General features: G+C 39.1%; 1 protein-coding gene across 2 annotated transcripts in view; it reads left to right on the top strand.

Moving 5' to 3' along the window:
• The window catches only part of AP2B1 (adaptor related protein complex 2 subunit beta 1), a 143,301-nt gene that overhangs the window by 109,800 nt on the left and 10,658 nt on the right, over positions 1–22,843 (top strand). For both annotated transcript variants that reach the window (XM_088446385.1, XM_088446386.1), the window contains 6 exons: positions 872–913; positions 5,347–5,493; positions 6,684–6,829; positions 9,778–9,907; positions 14,288–14,372; positions 14,965–15,051. In XM_088446385.1, coding sequence (XP_088302511.1) covers positions 872–913; positions 5,347–5,493; positions 6,684–6,829; positions 9,778–9,907; positions 14,288–14,372; positions 14,965–15,051 — 637 coding nt within the window. The remainder of the gene's footprint in view (positions 1–871; positions 914–5,346; positions 5,494–6,683; positions 6,830–9,777; positions 9,908–14,287; positions 14,373–14,964; positions 15,052–22,843) is intronic.

Below are 22,843 nucleotides of genomic sequence, written 5' to 3' on the forward strand. Positions count from 1 at the left end.
GTATAAATTTGGTCCAGTCTCTTTTAGGTGCTACATAAAATACATCACAGCTATGACAAGGTCAGTTTATTAAACTCAACAGTCAGGTAGAATGTTCTAAGCTTTCCCGTGGGGTTGAAATACAGATTTTCTGCTTTCTTTTATGTTGTCATTACATGGGATATGTAAGACCACTTAAAAGTTAAGAACACAGTTTATAAAGAAGCACCTATATACATTTTTGCTCTATTTATCATTTGTGTTGCATGCACAGTTATAAATTTGGTGAAAGTTTAACTTTAATAACATTGCAACCATGCAACTATGGTGTAGTGTCTTGTATCTCCTGTCAATAGTTTTATTTGGCACTTAGAGACCGTCAATATATGGTAAAAGGCTTAACATTTCATATGCCTCACAATGTTAGTCTTGTTGTTATAATACTCTAGCGTTATCAAAAAAAGTCACTCGTTCTTTGGACTACTTTCAGCCACTTTAATATAGCTGTAAACAGGACGGCCAATTAAAAGCTGCAGTCACTGTGCGACTTCTGGTTTATCCTCCTGCTTGCATAGCCCTGCTTTTCAAGAGAGACTGAGAAATTAATTATAAAGCCACAGGAAAACCAACAGCATGGAAGGGTACCTCCTTGAATAGCACCTTGTCTAGTGTGAATTTTTATCATTACCTAGGAATGCCATTTTCAGTTTTGTGCTAAGTAGCTTCTATCCTGGATCTGTGTAGGTGCCTTAACATAATTATCTTTGTATTCAACAGTAAATTTGGATAGACACCTTGTACTGCTATTAAGTTTTGAAATATCATTATCACCTTTGATGCTACTTAGTAGCGAATTTATTTATACTGTTTGACACTATTTTTTGTTTTCCAGTTGGGAAGTGACCTTGGAGGTGGGATCGGTGGAAGTCCAGCGGTAAGAACCTGGGATACTACCTGACACACTATAGGTGGAATATGTGTGCCTATATTTTCCTTCTTCATTATTTATTTATTTTATTCACCTATTAATTAGTAGTGCTATTACTAAACACACTATATGATCTATTGCATGATATATTGTTCCAATGCACATCGGAACAGCATATCGTACACATCGTATAGTGTGTACGCCCGATCAATTGTTCATCACATCGTCCCATCTGCTGTTCTGCTCAGCAGATGGGACGGTGTGCCGAGCAATGCCATACAGTTTACATGCAGCATGTAACAATACATTGCGCCGTCAACAGTGGATCATTCAATGTGTGCAGTGCTTATGATGTATTGTTACATCGCATCACAACATTGTTGGGTCACATCAACGTATGTTATTATTTTGTTTTTGTTTTGAAATCAACCTGTATTTTTGGTGTAATGGCCCTTAGTGGAACTATGCAGGTACAGGCAAACTTTATTTGAAACATTGACCATCTCAATTTTGGATTAATATAATTTCAGATTGGCTTCCAACATTTAAATTTCCTGGAGGTACAAGGTATTGATTAAAAATATTATATAATATACACCTCTTCTCATACCATCGACACGTCATTTTTTGTTTCATGATTTTAGTTTCTGGGATGGTTATCGTCGACTCATGCTGCAGCCCTAAAAAAAAGTTATCTTTAACCGTGTAATGATAAATGGGAAATTAGCTTTTACGGATTTTAATAAACCAGTATTCTTGCTGTTTGGTTTACATACAGCAGTTCTCTGAATTTCTCTATTTTATCTCATTGATTTAAGTCTACAATCCTCTAAAGGTGCCCATCCACTAGACCAGGGGTGGAGAACCTTTTTTCCGCTGAGGGCTATTTTGATTTATCTAACATTATTCACGGGGCCGGTGCAGGCCATGACCCTTTGAGCGACATCACACGGGGCGGAGCCACAATCGCCGGGGATTACAGCAATGCCTGCAACATCTTGAGAATACTCCGGGGAGCTGTAAGGTTAGCAGTGGTGTGACCGTCTGAAGCGTCCTACGGATGCTCCAGGCGGCACTGCTGCCTAGATTCTGGCTGCAGGATGCCATTCTAGGCACACTGCTAGCTAGATGAGGCTAGCAGAAAAAAAGCACCGAGGGCCATACCAAATGATTCCGGGGGCCTTATACAGCCCCCAGGCCTGAGGTTCCCCATCCCTGCACTAGACGATTAAGTTGAGCGATTGAACGATATCGTTATTGTTCAATCATTCATAAATCGTTTGCAAAAATGTCTAAAACGATCAGCGATGCGTGCTCCCGCTGGTTGTTTAGCCATCTATCATCGGGCAAACATGCTGGACAACCTGACGATAACGTCAGGTTCAGCATGTTTGCAGATGATTGATTGTGCCTACACTGAACGACTGCTCGCTCAGTATAGGCACAGCACAGACTGCACGATTACAATGTCATAATCGTGCAGTCAATTTCAGGTCTGCTAGTGGATGGGCAGCATAAGACTGATAAAAACTTTAAACTTATCCTTCGCTTGTTCACCAGACTTCGGGGACACTTCTCCGTCTGGCTGTTTTGAGAGCGTTTTGCCCATTCAGTACTTAGGCCAGTGGGCTGGATTATCTACGAGTTAAACAGAGACCTGTTAATAAGTACAGACGATAAAGGCACAATCTTCAGACCATATTTCCTATTTACCTAATAATGATCATTTACAATCTGAGGGAGTTGTACTTATCTTCTTAAATGACGTATACTGACATTGTGGGGTAGTTGTCCAATATCACCAGCTGTATTGTATCTTTGATCAGCTTTAATGAACTTCTTTGATCAGCTTTAATGAACTTGTTAGCCCATCTTCCATATCCTCCACCTTTTGTGATTGTCATTTTATCTCCAAGTATCCCTATTACCAGAAACATGCCAACAGATTGTGTTGTCTCTTTACAATGCTTTGTTACTTTCACACACGGAAATGACAAAACAGCCTGTTGCTGTAAAAAAAAATAATAATAATTTCATTAAAATACATAAACATTTTAAGCTTTCAACTTTTAACACATGCATCTTTATTTTTAAGTCTGTTTTATTATTTTTTACAAACAGTACAAAAATGACATGACAAACGGTATCAGAAAATAAAAACAAAGATATACGCACATTGTTTTACAAGACAACACTTTGTCGTAAAAAGTCCAGCAATATAAATGCAGAATATGTGCTTAGTTATCATAACCACTTGAATAAAAGTTGTTTATATAGGGGAATAAAATAGGAAGGGAATTGGAAGGGGGGACCTATGAGCAGTCAGGCGTGTCATTCAGAAAAACTTGTGCTTGGTAGTAGAAAGAATTACGTCACAAAAACATATTGAAGCAGTATTGATAAGATTACAATTAGCGGTGTGGTGCAACCTAGCTGGTAAATAGTAAATGAGGGAGGAGACAACCTGAAGCCTTCAATTGCTTATACAAATACCAATTTGTATTTTCAAATAGTTTATAAATTTGAGATTGAGCTTTGATCATCTAGATGTGAGATAAATATTTGCCATTTTTTGTTAAAGTGAATCACTACCTTCTCAATATCGGGAAGTGTCGCCTTTCTGTCAAAATATAACAATTGCATAAGAAATCTCTTGACAATGGTTAACATGGGAAGTCCAATTGATGACTATCACTTTCTTGGCCACAGTTGCAATAGTTGTCAGGATGTGCATCTTTAATATGGAACAGTTCATTTCTTTATTATAATTGTTTTACATTTCCTAGTCCCTCGCACCTGCTGTTTCAGTTTTTACTATACTGTGTCCTCTGCAAACTATTTAGGTCTACAGCTAAAATGGAATTTTATAAATTTAGAGAGCTCCTCAAGTTGTTTTTTACACTTTGGTATAATTTATATACATCCGTTTTTCTTTGCTTTATAAAATATTTTAATCTAAAGCTGGCATGGACATGTGCTCTGATAGAGGAACACGTTTCACAGTGTGCTGTGTAGATAAATAGAGACTGGATAGAAACATGAGTGTTCACTACAATACTAAGCAACACAGTAAAAGTATTTATCCAGTAATCCTATTAAAAACTAAAATACTCAAAATAATACAGTTTTCAAATATTAGTATCAAAAACATTTTTGTTTACTGACCGTGTAGTTTTAGCTGCCTTAACTTACTAAAGCTGGGTACACACTAAATGATGTGTACACCCAGCGATATCGGCAGCGGCAAGGGTGCAGGCATTGGTAAGTGCATACACACTTGAAGATGCCGGGAATGACGGCAGGGGAGGAGCGAGGACATGCTGCATTCGGCAGCATGGCATCGCTAACGATATCCCCAGATTGTGCTGCAAATGCAGACCACCAAGGATATCGTTAACGTCCCACACGAGCACGCATCATTAACGATCTAGTGTGTACACACTAGACGCGTAAACAAAATTGTTGTAACGATGTGTCGTCATGGGCAATATAGTTTAAAAATGAGTCTAGTGTGTACGCACCTTTTAGACTACTTTTTTAAAAATGTATGGAAATTTTATTGATTATAACTTATTTTCTGTTTGCCTGTTAAATAGTAATTTCATTGAAGTTGTGTTCAAGATAGTAAGCAGCAGTTATTGTAGATGTGTGTTCATTCTGCATATTAAAACCTTAGTGTCAGGTTTCATATTTTTAAATACTTAGAATGCCTGTTGAAATTGTCTTTTTGCACACATCTTCATACACAAATACAGAGTACTATATTATAGTTACCCACTAGTCTATGAGCTATGGCAAGCTCTGGTTCTCTATTCAAACACCTTTATACTATTGAGACTTTACACCTTGGGTCAGAGCTTGGCAAGTAGTGGATTTCAAGCCATTTGTACATTCGCTAACCTGGTCTGCCAGGGTAAGCATGTCTTCAGCTAGAGCTTGCCAAAGTATCACATCATGATGGTAGAACAGCCAATTTATGTCCCGCCTTGCTACTGATCTAGATGTTAAGTAGTTAGACATAAAGTATAGATGGTTAATTTGCCAAACTCTTACTGGCCGCATTCTCACCACCTGTCATCAACGTTTAGTACTGCTGGTGTCTCTCTCCGTAGGTTGTAGAGATTCACTACTTTGGATCTAAGGTTTCCAGCTAGTGCTGAGTCAGATCTCTTCATTATTGAAGTTAAATGACTTGGATCCTGACTGTGTGTATCCTGGGACACTGCTGAGTACATTGAATTGTTTCGGGGAAGGAGTGGCGGTACCCAAGTAAAAGTCCTATTATTGGGAAGGGGAGTGAATAAGCGTAATAATTAGAATAGACAACTCCTTTTAACACTTTCAGCTATACTGGCTGGTGAAATTACAACATACATGGGCAGTTTTTACTTATGTCCAATTTCTTTGTAACACTCACTGTGCCTATATTTAACTCGCAGGTTGGACAGACTTTTATCCCGTCCTCTGTCCCGGCTACCTTTGCACCATCACCTACTCCAGCTGTGGTTAGCAGTGGACTCAATGACTTGTTTGAACTTTCAACTGGCATCGGGATGGCCCCAGGGGGATATGTTTCCCCGAAAGCTGTAAGTGTGACTGAAACCATTTTCAGATTGCTTGTATCTATATGATTGGAACCATTTATTTATTAAACATTAGTTGTATTACAGTAACATTAAGTATATCTAGCAACCAATTTGCTACACAAACTGTCCTTGCCATGCACTTTTCTCATGGTAACCTTATAGTTTCTCATTGTATTTTATAATCTCGCTGAGAACATGCTGCAGTCATTCCATATTAGTTACGTTTTGTATGACTGATAACATATAGCAATAGCTTATACTTGTCAGCTCACACTAGACAATTTGCAGTTAATGGCAGCAGTTTATTTTATTATACAGAAAAAGCTTTTTCCAGCATGTAAAATGGCTACCTAAGGGCTAGATATATGGTTTGCATGAGAGGAGCATTTCAGAACAGCAACATATATCTGAGCTAACACATATGATTGAACGTATGTCCATTGGCAGAACGTTTACACTGCGTGTGCTCAGAAATGGTTGCACCAGAGTACAGGCAGTACAGAGCTGTAAGCATTATCATCGCATCTACACTTACGACCCAAGAAGTCAACTGGCTTATAATGGGGCGTTCTCGCATAGGACAGGTACATATAAATCCATTCTATGTAGTGTTGGACATGTTTGGCGTTCTATCTTTTACATAGTATAGTGTATGTGCAAGCCCACACTGATGATGGAGACTAGTAGTAAATCAGGCGCTTTCAACCGTGCATGTGCATCAATATTCCCATTTTTATTCCATGTACACTTCTTTTGAGCAATAAACTTTCAACCAGGCCCATTGTGCTTTGCAGTCTTTGTATAGGATATGTACCTTTATATTACTAAAACATGAACCACTGTACTGGATGCACAAAGCCTCAACTGTCAAATATAAGAAAGAAGGACGTAAAATAAAGAATATTAGCCTATTCAAATGCAGTAGGGAACAATGCAGTCATAAAGCAGTGTATATTCCAGAAAGTATAAAACATTTGTAAATATGTTTTGCATTTAGTGGTAGTTTAAGACCGCATACTTTAAAATAATCCAGAAAGTTGGATACAAATTATGTGCCTCGTTGTTTTAGCCTAGTGCCACTATTCAGTCGATAGGCACTGCGAACCCACTGAACAAATTAGCTAAGGGAAACATTGAGCCAGTCAACTAATTTGGTAATGTAATAGTAATTGCCTTGTGTGCTCTCTTAGGTTTGGCTGCCTGCTGTGAAAGCAAAGGGATTGGAGATCTCGGGCACATTCTCCCATAGACAAGGGCACATCTACATGGACATGAACTTCACCAACAAGGCCCTGCAGCACATGACAGACTTTGCCATTCAATTTAACAAGAATAGGTGAGGACTGCTTTTTGTGTAGTACAGCGCTGTCGCAGAAACCACAAGGATCATTTTAACCTTTTGACTAAAATATGCTATACGGTATACTTTGCTCACAGTTGTTGTCATTGTGCTGTGATACGTAAATGAAAAACATTTTCTTAGAGATCATAGGACCAGATTCAATTAGCCGCAAAAAGCATTCGCAGGTGCAAACTTTTTGCACAAAAGTGCGTATCGTGCAATCCTATTGCCAAAGTTTTCTCATGTGCAAAAACTCTATAGACAAAAACCAGCGAAAAGTTTTCACCCTCTCAGAGCAGGTGAAAAAAATTAGCAAAATATCTATTTTTGGCAAAAAATTTGGGGACTTGGTTCAGAACCCATTGGACACTCCCCCATTGACTAATTTGGCAAAAATATTTTTTTAATTAGCTTCATTTGGCCAATAACAAAATGACAATTTGGGGGTGAAAATGATAAAAGTACTGTATAGTGGAAAATGGGTTAAAGTAGTAGGTCAGGTACTTTGGGGCCTGTATGGATGGGACAGGTGTTTTTAGGATTGCAGGTGGCTGCAGCAGGTGTAGTTTTTAAAAAAATTTAAAACTGCACTTTAAAGACACAAAATTATACTAGCACCCATTTTAATGTACCCCCAATTTAACTACAGCAATTATTTTCTCCAAAAAATATAGCTTTTTATCATTTTTCAACACTTAAGCAAATATGCATATAACAGCCATTTGACACAATTTAATAACCTCAAATACTTTTATTAGGGTTATTAATACACTTCTATATTTATTTCCTATACCAGTTAGGCTTTTTATTGGGTTACAGACTGATTTCCCCAAAATGTTCTGTACATTTCGCTGGTTTCACCTTGCGCAGTTTTCGCACATATGCGTTTTTGTGTCTTTTGTAATAGGATAGGGGGCAAAAACTGTTTCATCAGAAGGCAAATCGGGAGAAATTACACCCTGAGAAACACATCAAGGTTATTCAGGACACTGTTGCTACGTCCTAATACTGTACCAGCATTAAGAATATACCCGCCAGCTAATCTGCTTGATATCTGCTGCCTATATTGGCCTACACTACCACAATTACATCTGCTGACACCCCTGGGTACCTGCCACTGGCGGCTGCTATAAGCGAGACTGACTTGTAGTCCGCCTCTGCCGCAGGAGACAAGACAGGGATAAAGCCAGCATCGACAACAGGAGCGCCTAAAGCGATGTTAGTGCTATTGACGGGACATTGCTACTAACGAGACATTGCTACTTTTAATGTGAACCACAAGATACTTTGAATCTTTCTAGTTTCCGACTATTCGTTAATACAGATACGTTCTGACTTTTCATGGAGCACTAGTAGTCAATGTAATTTCTTTGCAAACTGCATATTGGTCACTCATGACCATTATTGGAGCGGTACTGATTTACAACTAAAAGGACACGTGATCACCCCTTCTATACTGAAGTGTGCCCTATATTTACCCTCTGACCAATTAACACTCTGAAAAACATTGTTGCAATTTACATATGCTACTGTGTCTCCATACGAAATGAGTCTCTTACAACAGAAATATCTGATCAAAATCTGGGGGACTCCTGCAATTCCTGCATGAATAGGTGGATCACCTGATGAAGGTTACATACTCATATCTTGTTGATTCTATGCACCTATGCTGAGAATTAATTATTAACACATTGATTGTATATTGTGATCATATTATACCGGTTTTTAAATGTGCATTTATGTCCATGTTATAACTAAATGTTTTTATTTGATTCATCTAACTAATTTTGGTCAAGCACTGCATCTTTCTTCCTTTATTGTTGTAGTTTATGATTGGTAGGCCTCAGCACTGGTTTTGCCGATTACATTGACAATAAATAATTTGATTTGGTACAGGTCCAAAAACCTGTGGCACCCCTGCTAGTACCCTGCCACGGCCCCCAGTTTAACCACTGCCATAGAGAATGTCCTTTGTTTAAATGAAAAATTGCTTGATCTAAGTACTAATATATGGAGCATATGAAAGACTATGTATTTTTACGTTAACGTAAATGAAAACTCTTTCATTTGTAGTTTCGTAATTAAATGGCAGCAAAAAGAGATCTTTTTACTAAAGGCCCTCAAGTGTACTACTGTATAGGGCACCATGTATTTGCAATAAAATACCTTCCTACTCATTTAAAAAATATAGGAAAAAAAGAGTCTGTTGCTGGTTTACGGTCAGATAGCCTTATGTATGGTTTAGCCTCACTGCTTTTGTCCAAACTTGCCTTACCTAATATGAAATGAATGGCATGCAGAAGGGCAGCTGTTATTAGGTGTGAGGATTAAGGTATTTAGAGTATTAATATATGTATCGGCCATAGTATACTTGGGTGAAAAGCTCAGGGATTAGGATACCCGAGCCCCTGGCATTGACCTATCTCACTGCATTTTCACATTTTTTTTCTCAAGGGTAAAATAGTGATATTAGTGGCAGATGCTACATTCCCAAAGTGGGAATTGGGAAATTTTATATTATTTACAAGTGTTTTATTTTATTTATTTATTGTTGTTTATTAAAGCACGTTGCAATATGATATTTAAAGAGTTTAGTAATATGAGTAGGATCTGCTCTTTCTGTGAAATTACTTTTAACCCATATCAATATCAATGAGCCCGTATCAATTGCAATGAGTGAGTGGAAAACTTAGTCTGCATCATCTGTAAAGAACTGAACTACAGGATACAAATTGGGTGAAATGGTGCAACTTGCTCACCGAGATGTTCATCAGGTCTCAGAGAACGTTCATTTGTAGCTCTGCAGTCAATTTCTTTGGATCTAGTCTCATCTGGATTATTCTGTCTGTGGCCGCCGTGGTCAGAAGAAGCTACAGGTGACTAGAAAGGTGATGGAGATTTCTTACCTATAATGGACTCTTTCTCTCTGTATATTTCTTCAGCTTTGGAGTAATTCCCAGTGCACCCTTGGCTATACACACACCCCTCATGCCAAACCAAAGCATCGACATTTCTCTGCCTCTCAACACTCTGGGACCTGTCATGAAAATGGAGCCACTTAATAACCTCCAGGTATGTAACTACCTCTAATTTTTCTGTCATTTCTTTTTCCTTCTGTTTGAATGGGTAAATATTAAGCTGCAGCAGTAGTTTCACCATTAAACCGTTGTTGTTGTTTTTTGGCTGGAATGATGTCATTGGTGCTTCTGGCTTTCATTAAGCACTATAGAAATAAGGAGCCAGATAGCAACAGACGTTGTGAGCATACACAATGATAAAGAAATGCTGTGTGTGTCCTAAGATAGGGCAAGCTTCCACCAAAGCATATTCGCTGTGCTCAGCTGGGAGTGTTGTTGGTTCATGTATTCCCACTGAGCCATCTGCTCACCCCATTCAGTCCTACTGATTCATCTAGAAAAATCAATTTGAGTGTACCACCCATGCCAGACATGTCATTAATGAATGTGCCATCTACAAGACTGTTCTGCTCCCTTTTTCCTTTGTGGCAACATTCCAGGTTAGTGGCATAAATGCAGGTGGCAATGTGCCGCAGTATTAAATCCCAATCTGTAACTGTAACAATATCCTTCCAAGTGCTGGTGAATCCAGAACACGTACTGCTTACAGAAGAGCTATTCTGCACGTATTTCTGTATATCTACAGACATGTGTGTGCATGTTTTGTGTATGCGTATAGAACTATATAGACACATTAAACTAGGGGACATTTAAATTGAAGGTGCTTTTTAAGGAGAACTTGTAATTGATATCATTATAGCACAATGTGTGTATCGTGGGCAAGGCAACGTGTCCCATACTATGAATGACAGATCACAGATCACTGCTGAATATTTGGCTCCTGCCCGAAATTTTAAAAACAGAAGTTGTAAGATAGAGGAAAACGGTACACATGTTGCAGGGAACCGGCCATAAAACATATTAATATAACACTGTACATGTCTAGCCAAAAACACATTAAGCAGGATTTTAGTCAACGGTACTTTCTCGTTGAAAGTTTTATTTAATTCTTTCATTTCAATGTAACTGCCAAGGAGGATCCAACTAAAAAAAAAATCATTATTAGCCCCTAAGACCATCTTACACTATTGAGTTAAATGAAGAGCCCTTTTTAGGATAGTGTGAGCATGTCCCTTGTTTCCTGTCGGCACAGATTTACATACATGTTTTGCTTTTTACACACACACTTAGGACCTGATTGAGAGATTGTTTGCCATTACACGTGTGAATAAGCCGCACTGTGCACACGCATCGATTGTTTTGCGTTTCCGTCTGCTCGCAGGATCCATTTGCAAAGTGAGTGACAGGTAGTCAGCGTTAGGGAGAGGTAACAAGGGGTGGCTAGGCAAACGTTGGCGTGTCTGACAGTTTAAACGCCATTATCTGGGTGTGCATAAATTAGCCATTGCGATATCTTACACAGCAATACAGCTCTGCGTGTCATGACAGCTGCAGTTTTCGTGCTGGTCAGACTTGTCGCATATGCTGCATGGCTGTCCAATCTGCATCGATGTTACCGATGTTTACGTTGTTGTACGTCATCAAACGGATATGAGTAGGCAGCAGTGGGCGTCCCTATGCTCTGCTTTGCTTTCAAAGGTCTTAGCATATTTTAGCAACTGTGATCTGAGAGAGAATGCACTTGCGATTGCATTAGCGTAAATCTCTGAATCAGTCCCTTCGTGTGGAACATAATATAAATGAATCTTCCATCCTCCACTATTAGGTCTGCATCCACACAACCTCTGCTTACTGTATGCTTTTTACTCCCCAGACTGCTGTCCTACTCATGCACCACATACAGTCAGGTGCATAAATATTGGGACATTGACAGAATTTTCATATGTTGGCCTCTATTCACCACCACAATGGCTTTGAAATGAAACAAACAAGATGTGCTTTAACTGCAGACTTTCAGATTTAATTTGAGGGTAATTACATCTAAATCAGGTGAATGGTGTAGGAATTACAATGGTTTCTATATGTGCCTCCCACTTTTTAAGGGGCCAAAAGTAATGCGACAAACTAAACAATCCTAAATCTAACTTTCACTTTTAAATACTTTGTTGCAAATCCTTTGCAGGCAATTACAGCCTGAAGTCTGGAACGCATAGACATCACCAGACGCTGGGTTTCATCCCTGGTGATGCTCTGCCAGGCCTCTACTGCAAATGTCTTCAGTTCCTGCTTGTTCTTGGGCATTTTCCCTTCAGTTTTGTCTTCATAAAGTGAAATGCATGCTCAATCAGATTCAGGTCAGGGGATTGACTTGGCCATTGCATAACATTCCACTTTTTAGCCTTAAACAACTCTCTGGTTGTTTTTGCAGTATGCTTCGGGTCATTGTCCTTCTGCACTGTGAAGCGCCGTCCAATGAGTTCTGAAGCATTTGACTGAATATGAGCATATAAAATTGCCCGAAACACTGCAGAATTTATTCTGCTGCTTTTGTCAGCAGTCACATCATCAATAAATACAAGGGAACCAGTTCCATTGGCAGCCATACATGCCCACGCCATGACACTACCACCACCATGCTTCACTGATGAGGTGGTATGTTTTGGATCAGGAGCAGTTCCTTTCCTTCTCCATACTCTCCTCTTCCCATCACTCTGGTACAAGTTGATCTTTGTCTCATCTGTCCATAGGATGTTGTTCCAGAACTGTAATGGCTTTTTTAGATGTTGTTTGGCAAACTCTAATCTGGTCTTCCTGTTTTTGTGGCTCACCAATGGTTTACATCTTGTGGTGAACCCTCTATATTCACTCTTCTCTTGATTGTTGACTTTGACACATATACACCTACCTCCTGGAGAGTGTTCTTCATTTGACCAACTGTTGTGAAGGGGTTTTTCTTCACCAGGGAATTAATTCTTCTGTCATCCACCACAGTTGTTTTCCGTGGTCTTCCGGGTCTTTTGGTGTTGCTGAGCTCTCCGGTGCGTTCTTTCTTTTTAAGAATGTTCCAAACAGTTGATTTGGCCACACCTAATGTTTTTGTTATCTCTCTGATGGGTTTGTTTTGATTTTTCAGCCTAATGATGGCTTGCTTCACTGATAGTGACAGCTCTTTGGATCTCATATTGAGAGTCGACAGCAACTGATTCCAAATGCAAATGTCACACCTAGAATCAACTCCAGACCTTTTACCTGCTTAATTGCTAATGAAATAACGAGGGAATAGCCCACATCTGTCCATGAAATAGCTTTTGAGTTGATAGTCCCATTACTTTTGGCCCCTTAAAAAATGGGAGGCACATATAGAAACCGTTGTAATTCCTACACCGTTCACCTGATTTGGATGTAATTACCCTCAAATTAAATCTGAAAGTCTGCAGTTAAAGCACATATTGTTGGTTTCATTTCAAAGCCATTGTGGTGGTGAATAGAGGCCAAAATATGAAAATTCTGTCAATGTCCCATTATTTATGCACCTGACTATATAACAAGAATAGAAGGAGGTGGCCTTGCACCAGGCAGATTACTACTTAGGAGATCATGGCAGGACTGAATTGTTACATTATTGGAGTAGGATGGAAGTTTATAGTGTTTTGGCATAACTCATTACAGATTATTTGCAGTGTCCAGTAAGTAGGAGCAATGTTTTGTAGTCACATCCGCTATGCATTGTGTCACTGAAACATAGCTTTATATAGCATGTCATTTTACCTTAGGAGGATACATTACTCATATGGACAATTCCATATGACTTGGTCAGCTAAACTGACACGGTGATCAAATAATGGATATTCTGACAGTGCCTTAACTTTTGGAAGATGCAGCCAGAGAATTGGTTTATGTCTTGTAGCCTGTCAATGACATGGGCAAGCCCATGGCACTAAGATACGTTCAGTAATGTGAGGGCAGTGTACATTCTTTCCGCTCAGTGTTGCTAGCTCCCAGACATGTCCTTCCAACATAGCTCAGTACACTGGTTGTGCAAACATGACTGTCCCTAAGTGTATGGATTTGTTATAATTCATAGTGACAGATGTTATAACCCTTCGTAGGATTACATGACAACACTGTGTCTCAGAATAGCTCTGCATATTATAAAACCTAGTCTTCAGGCATGAGGTAATGAGAATTTACATAGTCCTAATCATTTGCCTTTGTATTATGCATTTGAACAGAAAGTGGAAAATTAAGTACTTTGTTGTATTCTTTATTTTTGGATAAATGGTTTTAATCCACGTCAGTCAGTAACAACAAAAAGCGAGTTCATTTATTTATAGTACAGCATATAAATACAAATGTCACTTCTGTTCGCCTGATTGAGAGAATGATTTAGGAAAAGCCAAGTAGGGCCACTGTGGGGATGAGAGGTTAATAGATGTTGTGAACTCTTTAGATCAGCTGTGGGATATACGATGCCAGGGTCTTGATGCTAGTAAATCTAGCATGTTAATTCATAGTTCTCCCTCTTGTCAAATAGGTGGCTGTGAAAAACAACATTGATGTGTTCTACTTCAGCTGCCTCATCCCTCTACACGTACTGTTTGTGGAAGATGGCAAAATGGGTAAGAGAGAATTCTTCTGCATGCGTAGGATTTTATATTGTATGGTAATGTCACTTTAAAATGGTTGGATTCAAGTCTCATAAGTAGCAAGTCTGCCCTTCCACTGAAGGGTATTTAAAGTTAGAACTGTCATCCATCTTTTGTGGCCTAGGATGACTCACTGCACAATGTACTTTTATGTTTTCCTCGTTGAACTGACCTGTTGCCTATACCCTAGACCTGCTTAGTACACTCTCTCCCCCCACCCCCCTTTCCTAGGCAGGCTTGTGAACATACAAAGACTGGAAGAGGCTGCTAGTGGCAGAAGCCACATAGCATGGAAAAATTTGATAAATGTACTTAATGATAAAATGTTGTGTCTTTTGGATTAAAACATTGTCATCTTTGTTTACATCCTATATTTACAGTATATGTTATATATATAATAAGCAAAGTTATGTGCTAGACAAAGAAACAAGCATTGTGAGTTTTCATATAGCTTAATTTTCATGTCATGCACTGTAAAGTTCATAGTCATAGTAACGTCTTCCCCATGTAAATTGTTGGAAGGGTCTGCTGGTGTATAATTTATTTTCACATTCTATTTTTATAGAGCGGCAAGTCTTCCTGGCCACGTGGAAAGATATACCTAACGAGAATGAGCTGCAGTTCCAGATCAAAGAGTGCCATCTGAATGCAGGTTAGTCTTTGTACATATGTACAGTTCATCCCCTATGTTACAGTTGAATATAAGCATTGATTTATAGACTTGCAAAGTTAAGCGTAATGGTGTTACACTGGGAGCAATAGCCGATAAACTACTTCAGACACTCCTGCAACGGTTACATCGGGAGGTCGATCCCCGGGAACAAAGTGTTTACAGTGTGGACACTGATCGTACAATTACGCCAAGGATCAGAGGGTTGATCAGATTAGCAGAGTGATCTGCAAAATTGTGTACCCAGCTTTACACTTGTATTATATACCCACAATTCTGATGGGTAGCTGGCAGAAATGGAAAAGTGTATTATGTACAAGTACAAAGTGCCTTTTTTTTGTCTGTTAATCCTTCAAACTATTAGCACAAAACGAAAAAATATCATAACCAACAAATATGGAAAAATTGTCCTAAAAAGCAGTCAATAGGTTACTACTTTGGGATGAAGCTTGAAAAAGTTATTTTCTTTTTGTTCAAAATATAAAATGAGCTTATTTTCGTTCCATTGTTTTGTCTGGCTTTTTTTGGGACGAGCATTGTTTTTGCCATTATTAAGAATGAATATCTTTGACATTGAGGTAGAATCCCACCTAAAAAGAATTGCTCAATAAAATATGAAAAAGTTCAAACTTAGGCCTGTATTAAATTAGAGGCGAAAACTCCATAGTCAAAAACAGGCACAAAAGTTTCTACACCAAAAGGGAGGAGAAAAGAAGTGCAAAATCCCTATTTTTGAGTAAAAAGTGGGGACTTGGGGCCTGATTCAGAGCCGCTCGCAAAAAGCGAGCACTCGCTCTGAATCAGGGCGGCCGCATGTTTTTTTAAAACCAGCCTCCTGGCCGCTCGCATTGCTGTGGGTGACCACCCACAGCTTTTGCGAGCGGCCAGGTGATGGTCGCGACCATCGGGCTTGTGACGAGACCCTTGTGGTAGGGTCTCGTTCCCGCAAGCCCCAGTGAGCTTCTGGCTCTAATAGAGCCGGAAGCTCACCACTGACATCACTTGGGGAGTTTGACTGGGGTGGTACACCTGTCAAACCATAACGCAGGTGTCCTAAGGCAAGCTCAGGGAGGACAGAAACCTCCTGTGGAGCAGAAGGGCTTCTGCTCCACGGGAGGTTTCTGTCCTCCCTAAGCTCGCCTTAGGACACCTGCGTTACGGTTTGACAGGTGTACCGCCACTCGTGATGTCAGTGGGGCCGCCCCCAAACGGCAGGCGTTCCTTCGGGAACGCCTCCATTTGGCAAGCCACCCCTCCCCGACCCGCTTGCCAAATGGGGCGAGCTGTCGATCAACATCGACAGCGGCCCCTTTTGGATGCGAGTGCTGGAGCGAGTAATTTCTCGCTCGCTCCAGGTCGCGTGCAGTGGCGTGCGCACTGCATGGCCATCGAACCGCTTGCGAGTGGGTCTGAATCAGGCCCTCGGTTCAGAACCCTTTGGCCTAATGACTAATTAGGCCAAAAAAAAAAAAATTCTAAATACCTGTACCTCCTAAAAAAGCCATGTAATTTTTTAGGTGAAAATACAAAAAGTGTTTGAAAATTGAGCTAAAGTACTGGGATAGGTATTTTGGGGTACTTTATGGATGGGACAGGTATTTTTAGGTTTGCAGGAGGCTGCAGCAGGTGTATTTTTAAATTTTTTTTTAATTTTGCACTTTACAGACCCCAAAATATACTAGTATCCATTTATATGTACCCCAGATTTTTGATTTGATTCAAGCAGGCAGCAGTACTTGTTCTCCAAGAAATTTGTCACTGTTAATATGTACCTGAAATGTATCAAGTTACACAAAACTGAAGAAAATCAGGTATAATATACAGCGAATGATTTAGTTGTTTGTCCAGCCAGACAGCGTCTGCTCTGCATGATAGGTAATTGTTCCTTCCCACACACATGCACATAGATAATGTACTGCCAGAAGAATGCAAACCATACACTAACAATAAAAGAAAAAACACGAACACTCAGCCATATGCTCTATTTTCTTAACCCTCATCCCTTGCACTACTGCTTTCTTCCACCTCCATCTCCTTCTACAGTGCTTACACTCCTACCTTTGCTTACTAACATGCCGCACTAAGATCAAACTCAACTTTTAGCGGATACAGAAATAATTTTTACCCTCTTGCAAATGCCATTTTATGTCCTCAAACGTCATAGGTGCCACACTCAAGCCCTTGTCCATATTGGCACCTGCAAAGGTAAAATAACTTGCATAAACATTACAGTTACTATTTGCGCTGAGCTGTTCTGAAATGATGACACCCAGCTCCATCACCCCTCTTACTCACATATTTTTCATGTACAGTATGTTCACCCACTGACACGGTCATTATTTATTTATTTTATAAATGAAGTCTTTGTATTTGAGATTTTTACATTTAATACATTCAAAGAGAGAACATTGCAAACTAAGGCCCGTATTCAATTAGGGAGCAAAAAGTCCGTGCTGGACTTTTTGCTCCACATCGGAGCTTTTCTGGGGAAAAAGTATCGGGCGTGTGCCCGCTTTATCCCCGTATTCAATTTAAAATGAGCAAAACCGGGACCCGGCGAATTGGGATTTACGAAAAAAAAACGGGAATTTTCAGGAAATAATTGTAAGACCCCCCCCCTAAAGATGTCCAGACATTGGGGCTCACTATGGGTACCCCCGGTTTTGCCTGAGGATGAAAGTCGGGTTTTTAAATAGCCGCGGCAGGTGTTTTTTTCCCGACATTGAAGAAGTGATGCAGAAGAGTACTTAGGTTTTTTTTAAGTGGTCCCATCAAACTTGGGCTACATGAAAATGGGTACTAGCATATTTTTTAAGTCACTAAAGTAATTTTTTAAAAATTCTGCAAAAATGCACCTGCCGCTAATAGCCTATTCTAGAAAACACCTGGCGCATACTTGCAGAATAGCCCTGAACCTATTTCCCTATTTTTAAACACTGTTTTCCCTGCTTAGCCTAGAATACTGTATTCTAGGCTCCTTTCTCACCTCATGCTCTATGCCATGTAACATTCTCAAAATACATTCTTTAACAACCTTGTATTTTATATGTAGAAATGAAGCAACACATTAATACTGTACTGCTTCAATGAAGTTAATATGGAATCTTCCTCGTAAAATGGTACCCCTTCCCTGGAGGACACCCATGGATATGCTGTAAATTATTTTTGGATCTCACCTGTAGGAGGTTGGTGGTTGTTGTCGAACAGTTATGATACCAACCAGTAGTTTTATAGTTTTTTCTGTTTTCTAATTTAATTTTTCCCACAATTTTTGTCAATATTTACTATTGAGATTATACTGTAGTGTCTTCATTGCAGAACCTTAGCTGGAACAGCTTGGCGCCCTTTTTCCCACTAAATAAATCTCATAATTATAAAACTGTTGCAGATTGTCTAAGCTATGGAAAAATAGTGTATATCTTTCCACCTCTTCCTCCCTCTCACCCACCATGCTTGCCTGCACTTTACTTCCCTCCAGTAGCTGCATGGAAGTGATCGTTGCCAATTGCCTTTAATATTTGTGGCTGATAATGCTGCTCCTCTGCAGTAGTTACACTAATCTCTACCACCAGCTGCTACAATTGTTATTCCACTACCTTATGTGTGACTTTCTCCACACACCTGTTAGATAAGCTCATTTGGGCAGGGTCCTCTTTATCGTTTCATGGCATTGTATATTATCTACTAGCGACCCATCCCACCTTCACACGGGAGCAATTTTGAATTTACAGCGAGTCTTTTTTGACCAAGGACTTATAAGATTGCCTTGATGACGACACTAGTCGTATTCCCTCGTCAACACGAAAAGATTAGTTTTGACGTGACACGCAAAATGGCCGCGTAAAGTTGTCCTTGAGAAAAACAATTTCCAGACACGTTGACACGTTAAGTGTCTTTCCCTGTGCTTTATTTATTGTCATACCAAAGCAGACTCTTACCGGGAATTGGACTCTTGTGAAATGAAAGAATCGTTTTTCACATAAATGAAATAGGAACGGTGGATAAAGGAAAAAAATGAAATTTTGTATCAGTAAGCAGGGCTTCCATCAATCTTTCTGGAGAAACCGGATAATATGTATCAATCTCAAATAAAATAAAGTCCATCGTTGTGATATATCTTTAACTGTTTAGGCAGCGTAAGCTAAGAAAACGCTCGGACGTTCATTTTATTCATTGACTTGCTTCACTAAAATAGTCAGCGACGCCACAATGCTAAATGTACATTGGAACGATCTATCGCGTGGTCGCACACGGGATCGTGTAATGTGTACGGCCGGCAGAATATATTGTTCCATCGCTGTGTGCCGTCGCTGGTTATACACATCTGCTTTACAACGAGAACCAGCAAATAGGTGCTGCAGCAACTATGCACACTACACAAAAGTAATCTTGTGATGGAGGCTTCCACACATGGTGGCACCATACTGAGGCACAGAGCCTCACAGTCCATACTATGACACCTAGAAATGTATTTACTCTCATGGTTCATTATGTAGTTAGTTGTCACATTTAGGGCGGGATGTAATAGAGATCGAGTCTGCCGGTGGTGTGGGATGCAGACTGATCTCGATCGTTTTTTGGCTTTGCCTTGTAAATGACTTCAACTTTAAAAAAAACGATCGAGATCAGTCTGCATCCCACACCACCAGCAGACTCGATCTCTATTACATCCCGCCCATGGTTTCTCTTGCTCCAATCAACCATATGCTACATATACATTTAGGTATGATATTACATTTAAGGTTGAACAAATACAAGCCATTGTTGTTGTTATCAGTGTTTCAAAACATTACACAGGTCTGCAAAATTTAAGGTATTGAAAACTTTTTTAATAATACTTTTATATTCTTAATTATCCTCCTGTGTACATCACATTTACCTATAAGGGGGTTACACCCATTTTTAAGAAAAAACAAGAAGTTTAATTGTTTTTGACATATTTATTGTGTGATACGAAGAAGTGTAGGTGATATCACTGTGTTTTGTCTTAATTACAATAACAATAAAATCAAACAATAATAGAAACAAAACCATAACTATTGAAAAAATCGTTAATGTTTTTTTTTTTTTGTCTTCAAACTTCGTTTTGTCACTTTACGCTCATAAGCTTTTTCTGTCGTCTCTGTGTATCATCCAGCAGTAGTCAGCCATCATGCTGACGTCCCAGCAACCCTGCTATCTTCTTTCTACATCTTTACAGTGAAGAACAGGGTGAACGGGTTCCACCACGATGTTAGTCTCCGAGATTATTCGGGAAATGCTCAATATGGGATTTCAAAAAATGTACCTTTAAACTCGTATTGCAGCCAAGGTTTCTGTTACTTTTAAGCATTTCCCTGACTATTTCTTTGTAATTTGGATCCTTGATATTGCCTAAAAAAATTTAAATCACTTATACTGTATATGTACTGTTTGTTTGTGTGTGTGTGTATGTGGTGGTAGGCAGGGGTTAAAATGAGCCGGCACAGGGCAAAACTGTGTTGTATTTGGTTCCACCTTCTCCAGCTCACCTTCTAGTTGTAGTTGTGTGTGTGCAATGTTCCTTTAGTCAGTATGGGGTTTAGGCCCTTTGTAAATTTCAGCTCCAGGACCATGTGGACCTTAATCTGGCACTGGGTGGGGGAAGTTTTATGACTAGAACTGAATTGCAACGTTCTATACTACCGACTGAATTAATTTAAGACAATGTTTTATAATAAATGTAGGCAGAATACATGTATTACTTTAAAGAATATGAAAAAATAACATAAATTCGTTAAAAAACCTTTTTCATCGCAGACCTGTGTTATTATTCAGTGTTCTGCTCCTATTTTAGAAGATTAGCAAAATTTGTTAAACTGTCCACATCATGTTTTCAGGCAAATATAATATATACATGTCTATGGTGCCAGTCATTTTGTAGGTTGTTTTTTTTTTTTTTTTTTAAACCATGTAAAAAAAAAAAAACATCTTAAAGACCAGGTTTCGAAACTTTTGCACAAGATAAATTATCGGAACCAATCTTAATGAGTCCTTCATCTATAGAAACCCCCTGTACTTTGGAACGCTATCTGTTCACCTGTTCGGGGGTCCTGGATAACCTTGTGTTGCTTTTAATTGGTTTACTCTTAGTAAATTTAGCCCTCTCCATGACTTTGCAAACCACTGATTTTACTAAAGCCAAAACCACAGAGAAAAAACACTTTGGAATAGAATAGAATTGAATATGAAAGCACCAAAGATGTTTTAGAGTTTAGACCATGATAAGAATAGAATGGAATTAGGAACCTGAGCAAATTCACCCAAAAAAATGACTAGGCTCAGACAGGCGTAATTGCTGAAACAGCAGGTAAATGAATTGATTTTGAAAGGCAAGATTAATTAACACCCAATTGGGCTATGGAGGATTATGCCTAAATCATACCAGACTTGACTGGTCTTTAACAGAAATACAAAAACAAAACATAAACACAATCACACACACAAAAAAACTATTATTTTTTTATTTTTTTTTTAAAGAAAAAGAAAAAAAAGACAGACTATATGGAAAAAGCACTTCAAATAGACAATATACAGAATAAGAAAAAAGATTTTATATATATATATATATATATATATATATATGTGTGTATATATATATATATATATATATATATATATATAAAAAAAAATTCACCGCAATTAGCAATCACTTTATATCTTTCTCCTTATACTTACCTACAACTTTCTCCTTCGCCACTTAAACTCCTCACAAACCTACAAAGTGAAAGTAGCTAGCTGTCTGTTTCTATGTTGTTAATTGAATGTTGTTTCTGTAAAAGCACCATTAATTTAATAACTTTTAATCCACTATCTGTTTCTATGATGTCAATTGAATTGTGCTTTCTGTAACAAATATAGTTCCAACAAGTAAACAAATATCAATAGAATTCCTTCTAATTCAAAGTGGTTTGTTTATATGATGTCAATTAAATGAATATGAATAGAATATGTTCTACTCCGCAGTAGTTTCAATAGAAACCACCACCATATAGAGCACACCGCTGCGGGTTATAATTTCTAAACCCACAGGGTTCGACGACAGATTATGGGCCTGATTCAACAAGGATTGCAAATGTGATTACGCACGCAATCGGCCGATTGTTGCATTCTGCGTATGCATCTTATGGGCGTCCTTATGTTGTGCTGAGACGGCATAGCGATCGCAGAGGATTAGCATATCTTCGCAGTGAGACTGTGTGCGTAGTCGCTATTGAAATCGCAGTTACGATCCGTACTGCATCAGACCCAATGTTTAAACATCAACCCCAACTTTTAGTAAATGGTACCAATTTGACATGAAAACCACTGTCAATTGACAGCGGTTTCTGGAGGATTCTAAATGACACCAAACCTTCTGCTTAGTAGATGTAGCCCAGAGTCTGTCAGCTGTTTGAAGTTGTGTGCTAATGAATGCAGATCCTTTGTAATGCACTGTGGGTTCTAAAGAGCGTGATTCTTGGTTGCAGGTTTGCCTCAATTCAGGCTGTGTAGAGCCGGGTGCCAGTGCTCTCTGGCAGTGTAATAACATTGCATCGGATGCTTTGGGGTATATGTAATAGGCTGCAGACTTAAAGCATCGGCGAGTGCTGTGCGAGACTGCCTGACATTTTAAAGTAGCAGTCATTTATAAGGCAAATCAACCTGGTTTTACCTATTAAATGTCTGCTACTTTAAACCATCACTCAGTCTCGCACAGAACTCCGTCGATGCTTTAAGCCTGCAGCCTATTACATATACCCCTTTGTGTCTGCAC

This window comes from Taudactylus pleione, unplaced genomic scaffold (genome assembly GCF_031769625.1).
Source record: "Taudactylus pleione unplaced genomic scaffold, aTauple2 ptg000397bl, whole genome shotgun sequence".
Lineage (NCBI taxonomy): Eukaryota > Metazoa > Chordata > Amphibia > Anura > Myobatrachidae > Taudactylus > Taudactylus pleione.